The following is a 9,818-nucleotide window of genomic DNA, read 5'->3' on the forward strand; positions in this document are numbered from 1 at the left end:
CTCTCTCCGACCCGCTCCCTCCCCATTGGCTGCACGCACTGGTTGCGTCGCCTTTCATTGGTCGAGAGGACGCGGCCCGCCCCGTTGCTATGGCGACGGCCCGCCCCTCTCCCCGGTCCGGGCCGTGACGGGATGGAGGGCGGCGGTGGGGCTGAGGGCGCGCCTGGTGCGGGGCCGGGGCCGGGGCCGGGGCCGGGAGCGGGGTCAGAGCCGGGACCGGAGTCGGAGCCGGAGCCACAGCCGCGCATCGCGCTGCCTCCACTAGGACCGGGCGCACCCCTCGGTTACCTACACGTCCTGTGGCAGCGGGAGGAGCCCGCGGGCAAGATCCCGGCCCGCCGCCTGCGCAGGGCCGCCCGCCTCCACCGCCGGCTGGGGCCGACGGGCAAGGAGGCGCACGGTGAGCGGCGGAACAGCCCCTGCTTCGGCCGGCTCCGCACGGGCCTCGGGAGAGAGGTCGGCGCTGTTCGGTGGGCGGCTGGGGAAGCACGCCGGTCCTGCCAGGGAGGGTGCCCGTCAGGAGTGGGCGGGCCCGCGGCGTGCTTCGGGAGGAGACCGGGAGAACCGTTCTTACCTGGTGCCTTGGTCTGGAGCCAGTGGCAGCGTGATTTGGCCCCGCACTTGTGCTCGAGCCCCGGGATGGAATGTTTCAGTAGGGAAACGTGCCTTTTTCCTCTGTGCTTTCTAGTAATTGCTTTCTTTCCTCCATAGCTCTGAAGAGGCTGCGCGAAGCCGCCAATAGCAATGATTTGGACACAGGTAAGGCTTCTCTCAGTCCCACTTGGGACTTCTTCTTGGAAGGGCAGTATCTCAAGGGCTCTTACTTTTGGAGAGGAGGAAGAGAGTGCAGATGGTTTGTGAACAGGATGCTTTAGATGCTTCAGATCTAGAAAATGCTTTTTTAAAACCCAGTTTTGTTCTCTGAACAGAGTGGGGCTGGTTATTGTGTTGTTCACTTTTTCAATGCATCTGGTTCATGGTGTTAGTTTTCCATCTGCCTGGAGCTAAACCAGCCCTGCACTGTCCCAGCTGTTTTGGTATGTTCTTTTGCCCCGTTGTAAGCAGCAAGAGAATAATGTTTTTATTTAGGTGGAAAAGTTACGATTATCTAAGCCAAACCCTGTATGATGAGGCAGCATGACCCAGTAGATTAGAACCAGGGCCAGAGCTGGACTCTTCTGGTTTCTGCAAAATTCCCTTGTGGTCCATAAATTCTGCTTTCCAGATGTCCAACCTCAACACTACATCTTTCTCTCTCAGGCTTTGTTAATTGAAACATATCAGAGTTAGTTTATCAAAACTTAAAGTTTTAGCAATCTGTGTTCCTACAAAAATAATTTAATGACAACTTTGCTAGATGCTGGCTAAGAGTAATAAAAGAATAACACACTATTTATAATTAATAAATATTTATTGATTATGACTAAACAATCAACTTAAAAGGCAATTAAAACCATTAACTAAAATTACTAAAAAGTTCTGACAATTCCCCCCTTTGGAAGTGATCTTTATTTTCCTTTAAGATTACTTCCACTTAAATCATTGAGTATCTAGCAAAACTTAAGCCATTAAAATGCAAAAATTTTGCTTGTGTCTTGTTATAATATGTCATAGATCCTTTATTCCTAATCGGGGTATTATCCCTTTTAACAATTTCTTGGTAACTTCTCTTGCTTTGTTGGTGCAGGCAGCTATCAAAAAAACGTGTCAGCTAAAGCCAATAGGTATCAATATCCCTCTTGTTGAGGTGACTCAGAAATGTCTGTTTGCCTGTAAACTCCAGGACACTTTCCTCTTTTTGTAGTCCCTCAAGGAGGTCTGTTGTAGGGCTGTGGATTGTGTTGCAAACATATTTACACTTACTGATTACACTTTAGATTCCTGGTATTTTTACACTTATTACATGATGTTTGAAATATCTCTAATAGCTTCTGCTCCCCAGTGTGTTTCTCTGTGTTTATCTTTGGCTTCTTGTCTCATCACTGCCTCAGCTACTATGTGTGGTATGTCATTCCATTTCTCTTTCTTTTGACAATGTAGCATCAACTCTAAAATACCATTTTGGTGTAAAATACCATGAACTGGCCTTTTTTTATATTATTATTATCTAATAGATAATCTAGCCACCAGAGAATACAATGTTCTGTTACCTGTGTCCAAGTTAAAGAATTGCTTTAAAATTCTTTCCAGTGCTGCAAAATACAACCTAAAGGCGAACGTTTGGGTATTCCCCCTGTTCCTGCGCTCGGGAAGAAAAAGGGAAACCCGCACTAAATAGAAGTTCCAGCAATGACTAAAACGGACACGAGAGAGCGCTCTGTGCGCGCCACTACGATTCCGGTCACTGAAACAGTAGCAGTGCTGTGCTGACGCTAGGAGAGAGCTCTGAGCAAATGATCCTTGCTTTAACCGTTTATGTTACCCAAAACCAAACGCTTAGTACACACCAAATACCCTAAAATTCACAGTCAACATACAATGGCTTCAACACTCTTACAGCCAATGGATTTTCATACAAACTCAATTTATAGTTATGACACACTCACATTACCACACACTTGCATTTTCCAGCACTAACAAATACCACAGGCTTTAATAAGCACAAAAATATCTGGGCAAAGCCCTACCACAACGTGGCTCTTTGTGCAAGCAGCACCGTCTGACTTATTTTTGGGTAAAGCAGAGGGTGAAGACTCTGCTTCATAGTCATTTATATAGTTTTAGTTTTCCCACTAGGCAGTGGGACTCAAACACAATTCCATTAATACTCACTTACAGAGTTTTTACAGACTTTTCGTAGAAAATAGCCAAGTATATCATCACTTTCTTAACTCTTAATATGTTAGAGAGTGCAAGCTTATGATTAGGTACACCTATTTAAACCTTCAGTAATATCTTAATAAACTCCCAGGGGTTTTTGTCTTGAACTCACCTGGATCAGAGGATTGAAAAGTTTCCCTGAAAAAGTCTGTCAGAGTGCACCAAAGTCCTTGATCCTGTAAGTCTGTGAACATCAAATGTGTTGTCTCACCTGGGTCACCAGTAAATTGTTACCAAATCCTTCAAAATTGTTGGGGTAAATAAACCCCTCTAACACTTTCTTTTTCATGTTAGTGTGTAAGATGCTACTTTGTTGTTGGTCCGGAGGGATTTGTGTGGCTCACAAAATTCTGGCCTCCACTCAGACACAGATATAAAGCTCCTTCACTTATCTATACTTTTTAGCAAACAAAGAAATTAATGTTCATTGGTTATAAATTACATAATTCTCTTTTATTAATTAGTATTCTGTCCTCTTGGGTTACTGATTTCTCACTTCTCATACTAGTTAGTCCATATTTTTAGTCTTTTTAGTATCTTTTTCCTCTGGTAGGGATTTTCCAACACATACACTGAGTCTTTGTTAGTCCCTTGTTTATCTTCTGGTTTCTGCAAAGTCTTCGTGGTCCATAAATTCTGCATTCCAGATGTCCAACCTCCACCATACATCTTTCTCTGGTTTTGTTCATTGAAGCATATCAGAGTTAGTTTATCAACAGTTAAAGTTTCAGTAGTTTCCCCAAGCTGGTTCCTACAAAAGTACACTATGACAGCTTTGCTAAATACTGGCTAAGAATAATTGAGGAATCACACATTCTTTATAATTGTCTATATAGATTATGATTAACTAAAGCAATTAATTTCAAAGTTATATCATTTCCAACAGAAAGATGAAAGAATGCAGTTTTATGGAAGTCTTGGTTTCAATCCACCTTGGATTTGATAGACAGGTTCCCATGTTTACAGTCTTCTTGTGTCTTGTTTTCTCTGCAACTTGAGGAAGTGTGCTACGATTAATTTATTTTTCATCAACAAGTTAACATCTTTGCAGTTTCCTGTGGTGGCACTGGGTGGAGAGGTTATGTCATTCTTACTTGGTTCAGGGGAAGCGTAGCTAAATTGTTCCTATTAATGGTTCTCACTGGGGCACTGTAGTCTCCCATTCTTACTTCTGAAGTATCAAACATTCCATGTTAATACCACTTCCATCTTTTTAGGTGTTCTTTTCAGTTCTGTACCACACTCGAAGTAGAATGTGTACAGGAAGAGATTCAAAGGTGGCTGTAATTCACTTTCTGGAAGCTGAGATGAATGGTGACTTTCGGTGGCCTGAAACAGTCTTGACTGTTGTAGAATATGCTGTTTAAAGATCTCAAAATGTAGTGAACCTGTCAGCATTTTTAACAGCTATGGAATGAGCTCTATTTTACACACCAGGTAGTATATCAGGATGATCTCAAAACAACAGAAGTAACAGCCCTTACAGATGCCCCTAACACATATTGTGTGGGTGCTATTTTTATGCCCCTAATCTTTCCACCCTTTACTGATCTCTTTGCTCTTAGCAGGTCGAAGCATTCCCCTGCCTTCTTCCCAAACTCTAGTCACCATTGGTTAGGAAGGGGCATAATCAGAACAGGTACGAAGAAGTGGCTTTTCTCACTACTGTGGTTACACTGTGAAACTTCTGACCGCGGGTCCACGTTGATGTCAAAAGTTTACACAGGTGCAGAAAATGACCATGTAAATCCATAGGGAAAGCCCATGGAGGGGTAGTAGTAAGCACAGGATGCTAATTCTAGCTTGGGAAGTGCCTGAGATGCAGCTGACTAAAACCAAGAGTTAGCCCCATGTCCTTCCTATCCTTTTGTATTCTTCTCTAGGTATTTGCTGCTGGATTGTCCTTGGAGCTTGAAAATTTGGCTAGGTGGGTCTTTAGCCGTTAGAGCTGTTGGCTTATCTTTTATGGCAACATGTGGAAGGTGGTGAAGGCTGAATCAGAGGGTGGAGGTTATGCTGCTTAGGCTGGTTCTGCTGAGCTAGGATACTGGTGGTAACTGGTTCAAGTCCAGTTAAATTAGCAGCTGACAGCACATTTCTCTACCCCCAAAAGAACAGATAGCATTACCTCTCTGATCAGGTGCCCCTTCAGCTTACCTGCTTTTTTTCTCCTTGGTTCTGTCAGTGCAGCAACTCCTGGAGGATGGAACTGATCCCTGTGCTGCAGACGACAAAGGCCGGACAGCCCTGCACTTTGCCTCCTGCAATGGCAACGATCACATCGGTGAGTGGGGGGGGAGTTCTGTCTGCCAGCCTCTCTGTGGCAGGGATTTTGAAGGGTGCTCTTTATTTTGCTTCAGCACCTGTCAAAGGTTGCTCTTTTCTGTTCCTTTTGTGTCAAAGTTGCCAACTCTAGCCCCAGGGTTTGCCATGTCTGCCTGCTGGAAGGGGAGCAAGACCTCCCAATTCTAGGACTGTACTGGTGCAGTGTCCAGTGGGCACTGGAAGGGTGTCCTTCCTCCCAGTTCTTCACATCAGGGAGCCCAGGGGCAGTGGCACTGCATGGCTTTGTGGGTCCTTCTGCATTGCTGTGTAAACCCCTGTCCCTGTCTCAGTAAGGAAGCTGATGAGCTGAACAGAAGCATACCTGTAGGGCAGCCTGGTGCCTGCCACATGGACCTGTGGGGCAAAGGGAAGGGACTGATGTATCTCTGTTTCCTTGTTTCTAGTCCAACTGCTTCTGGACCATGGGGCTGACCCAAACCAGAGAGATGGGCTGGGCAATACTCCCTTGCACTTGGGTAAGTGCCACACAGACGAGCTTTGCATGCAGAAAAGTGAGGTGAGAACCTCCTTACTGTTCCTTTCCTCTCCACCATCCTCTTGCCTGTGCCTCACAGAATGCATCCCCAAATTTAAGGACCTAGGAGGGACTCTTTGCATTTCATTAGATTCACTCCTCACAAAGATTTAAAGTCAAAGAAAAGGTTTGAAAAAATTGATTTCCCTCCCTCTGCCAGCCCCAAGGAGTGCAAGGTCTGTTCCAGATAGAGTACTCAGGCTTGAGTGGGTGGGTACCCTAGCATTTGAGCTGTTCCTCTTTCCTCTGGCAGAGAAGCCCTTTGGGAAGCAGCAAGCTCTGTGCTTGAGCAGAAACTCTTTTTTTCTTTTTTTTTTTTTGTACCTCTGAGTTGCGTGTCCTGTGTTTTCCCTCCCCAGCTGCCTGCACGAACCACGTTCCTGTCATCACCACGCTGCTTCGCGGAGGTAACATTTCCTCTGTAACAGTTACAGCCTGTTCCCTTCCTGCCCTGTTGAAACTCTCCAGGGACACCAAATCCTGGTGACAGACCTCACTGTCCCTGATCATGCATCTTGCAGGGGCCAGAGTTGATGCCTTGGATCGAGCTGGCAGAACCCCACTGCACCTCGCTAAGTCAAAGCTGAATATCCTGCAGGAAGGATTCTCCCACAGCCTGGAGGCTGTACGCCTTGAAGTGAAACAGGTAAAAGGAACAGCCCCATGTTCTGGTAATGGGGTGCAGCCCCTGGCAACCTTCTGCCACTTTTACTTAAATGCCTGTCTGTAGGCGCATAACTGCTGTGGGAAGAATCTGAGTTCCATTTTCAGAGACCTTCCTTTTTCCCAGCCTCTACTTTAATTTTTTCCAGGGCCTCCCTTGGCTCTGGTAAGCTGAGGATGCATTGAGTGGATTCTTGGGCTGTGTGGAGCATACTCTTTTCTTCAGCCATGATATAAGAGATGCCTTGTAGGAGGAGAGGGACCAGGCACGAGGCTGTAGCTGTGCTGTACACATTCTCTGCATTCCTAACACAGTCTACCCTGCTCCAGTATGTAGAGGCATGGAATAGGAAAGCACTCCTGGGCCTGCAATTGCATGGGGCATGGGCCTCACTTCAGGAGCCACATAGACACAAGGATTTTTATCCTCTGTGCCTGAGCAGATTCTGCTGGAATTAGAAGTCCCTGCTCCACACAGTGAGGGAAGCTAACTAGCCATAAAGAAAAGTTGGATGCTTTCAGGGCTAGATTTTGTGCTGCTTCAGCTGGGCTTATCTCTCTTCCCTGTTCTTAACCAGGCACAAGGATCACAGCTAGTCAATCTGTGACTGGTGAACGCCTCTGGTGACTCATTGGACTCTGATGCTGCCATTAGTGCCATGTGGTTGCTTTGCCTGGGTTCAGCTTTTGGGGTCACGTACTCTGCCATGTTCTGCAGCTTCAAGGCTGTGCTTGGCAATTTAATTTTCCTGTAGAAACGCTCCAGCCTGGTGCAGCTCTCTGATGTTTGCCTCTTATGCCCGTTTGTTTCAGATTATCCAGATGTTGCGGGAATACCTGGACCGTCTGGGGAGGCATGAGCAAAAGGAACAGCTGGATGACCTCTGCTCCAGGCTACAGATGACTAGCACAAAGGAGCAGGTAGGCAGCATTGAGCTACTCTGACTCACCTCCTTGCATTGGAACTCCTGCATTCAGGAGAATGCAACTGCTTGAGCAGTGGTGCACTGAAGACATAGTTATTGCTCACATTGGGGCAAGTGGGCAAGTTACATGGTGACTCATGGTACTCCTTTAGGTGAAAATTCAAAATGCAGAAAGTATCACAGTGCCAAGCAGCAGAGAAGCTGAGGATCAGATGGGCTGAGGACACAGTTTAAGGCCAGGGTCAGCACAACTGCACGGGGTTGCAGGGCCTGGGGTTTTTTTCCTACAAAAGACTGGCCCCTAGAAACAGGCTTAGAGGAAATAACCCTGATACCATGTTTGAGTTTTGGGTAATGTAGCCACATGCTTGTATTTTAAGGACTGGCTAAATCACATGGAGTGGAGGTCACGCATCACCTCTTGAAGGATGGGGAGAAGCTCCTATTGCCTTAGATTAGGGCTTGTTTGATGATGAGGATAGTAGCCCTCCTGCATGATTGTTGGCACCAAAAGGATCCTGTCCTAGTATAAGTTCAGCATGGGCATTTGTGGCAGTTCTAGTGCAAGGGTGGTCCCTGCTGCATGGGGGTTTCTTCTGTGGGGCTGAGTGGCTGCACAGCTGCATTCCCCTCCCTGATGGCCATCTGTATTCTTCTGTCAGGTGGATGAGGTTACAGACCTCCTGGCCAGCTTCACGTCACTCAGCCTGCAGATGCAGAAGATGGACAACAGGTAATGGGCTGCCAAACCATCTTCCTGAAGCAGCAGGAGAAGCCTTAGAAAAGGAAGCTGAAGTTTGCTTCTCAGATCATTGACTAAACATTGCTGCCAGCAGCCATTCCTGCCCAGACTGACTCTCCAGTGGTGCTCAGACTGTTCATGTTGGTGCTGCCACAGCTGCCCCGTGAGAAGGCAGCAGGCTTTGCACAACAAAGGCAACAGACAAGAATGCTGCAGCTGTGACTTTGAGGTAAAAGAGCTGCTCTACTTTTTACCAGATGGGCTGGCAATGAATAGGGTGTCCTTTCCAGAGATAGTTTGCCTTCTCCTAAGTACATCAGCTCGATGTAGGTGGTGACCAATGCCATGTGCAGTTACCAGCCCTGACTAGTGCACTCAGCAGCTGGCCAGCATCACAGACATGCTTGGAACATTCCTGCTTGGGAAAGGCACCTTTTGCCACCTCCATACTGCTCAATTGCATGAGGGAGAAAGTGAATGCCTTGAACAGAAGAAAGCTTTGTGCTAGGAGAAGAACACATCTTTCATTCTGCATGCTAGAACCTGAGCAAACATTCTGCCTTAAAAAACATGCACTGAGGCTTAATCCTCACCTTCCGCATAGCCTGCTGTCAGAGGGCAGAGAATGTCTGGGTACAAATGGGATAGAAAGTTTTTCATGGCTAGACTAACACCTTTCACTGGACCCATTTTTTAAGTCTTCTGCAAGTTAGTGCTTAAATATTACAGTGTTACACTTCCAAAAAGCACCTAGCAGGTCAGAGCTGCCCTGTTGCAAGAATAGGATGTGGAGGATGACAGTCTTAACACAGTTCTAGTCAGAGACATCTATATCTTGCAAAAAAGCCCCACCATAACTAACATTTGTGTTTCCTGTTACTGGCAGACTCAGGCAAGAGGTCCAGTTGTGACAGGAGGTATTCCACACTCAGCTGTATTATTGGGCTAGGATGGAGGTGGATTTACCTCTGCCTCAGCAGCACCAAACCCATTGCACAGCCATTCTGTATCTCTTGCTTGTCATGGAGAACCTTAAGTGCAGGATTATGGTTTATGCTGGGAGCCTGAAGTGATGCAGCTACGAAGGATGCAGGGAAATGCTCTTGCTGCTGTCTCGCTTCTGCCCACTGTGGTTAGCAATGAAGATTTAGGTTGCTTTGTTGTGGAGCAGGGATGCAGGAAATCTCGTTGGTAGGGCACCAACAGCAACAGGGTGACAGGAACATGTCAGTAGTGATCTGAGTTCCCACCTGTGTACCACACCATGGTGTGCTGGTAGCCACACCTATCCCACCAGCTTGGAAGTCGCTGTGTTGAAAGAGTTTATTATTAAGATTCAACTTAAATATGCAGCAACCACAGTCTGGAGCATTCTTCAGAGAACTTTAGGTCAGCATGCTCTCTGTTACCTGTCTCTTGTCCCGGAAGAGGCTAAGTGGACCTCTGTTCAAAGCTGAGATATCAGAAATAGGCAAGGCTTTTAGATGGGCTCATCTGTGGGCTGCTGGAGGACACAGCTGGGAGCAGCAGTCTCATGGCTGGGCTGGAGCTGTCACTGTGCATGTTGATACTTCATTATGATGTGCTGGATGGGAAGGATGCTGAGAGGGTGGGAGACAATCTGACCTTTTTGTATTTTCAACTTCAATAAAATCCTGTCAGCCTTTTACGACTCCTCGGCCAAGTTCTCTTTTTCAGAGCGGCCCATTCCTCTTTCTTTCATGGGCTCTGTTCCCGGCCCCATGCACAGCACTGAATTTGGTAACCGCTACTCTCATACCTGGTCCTCAAATCAGAAGAGACAACA

The 9,818-nt window shown here is 46.6% G+C and overlaps 1 protein-coding gene across 2 annotated transcripts; it reads left to right on the top strand.

The window, feature by feature from the left end:
• Window positions 1-71: 71 nt before the first annotated feature.
• ANKRD54 (ankyrin repeat domain 54) lies at window positions 72-9,683 on the top strand. Of its 2 annotated transcripts, XM_038153226.1 has the most exons (9): window positions 72-400; window positions 712-759; window positions 5,006-5,104; window positions 5,550-5,621; window positions 6,040-6,087; window positions 6,202-6,326; window positions 7,157-7,264; window positions 7,932-8,002; window positions 8,106-9,683. In XM_038153226.1, the coding sequence occupies exons 1-9, from the start codon at window positions 133-135 to the stop codon at window positions 8,122-8,124; spliced, it is 858 nt and encodes a 285-aa protein (XP_038009154.1). In that variant the 5' UTR covers window positions 72-132; the 3' UTR covers window positions 8,125-9,683. The 2 variants fall into 2 exon arrangements, with proteins under 2 accessions (XP_038009154.1, XP_038009155.1); XM_038153227.1 differs by having other exon boundaries at window positions 118-400; window positions 7,932-9,683.
• Window positions 9,684-9,818: the final 135 nt, after the last annotated feature.

The sequence above is a fragment of the Motacilla alba genome, chromosome 1A (genome assembly GCF_015832195.1).
Source record: "Motacilla alba alba isolate MOTALB_02 chromosome 1A, Motacilla_alba_V1.0_pri, whole genome shotgun sequence".
NCBI classification, from domain to species: domain Eukaryota; kingdom Metazoa; phylum Chordata; class Aves; order Passeriformes; family Motacillidae; genus Motacilla; species Motacilla alba.

Bases quoted from the DNA above. Each gene is read 5' to 3' on its own strand.
- ANKRD54 (XM_038153226.1), top strand. From the start codon at position 133: ATGGAGGGCGGCGGTGGGGCTGAGGGCGCGCCTGGTGCGGGGCCGGGG. The intron at 760-5,005 runs GTAAGGCTTCTC...TGGTTCTGTCAG, and splicing joins TAGCAATGATTTGGACACAG to TGCAGCAACTCCTGGAGGAT. The intron at 6,327-7,156 runs GTAAAAGGAACA...CGTTTGTTTCAG, and splicing joins TACGCCTTGAAGTGAAACAG to ATTATCCAGATGTTGCGGGA.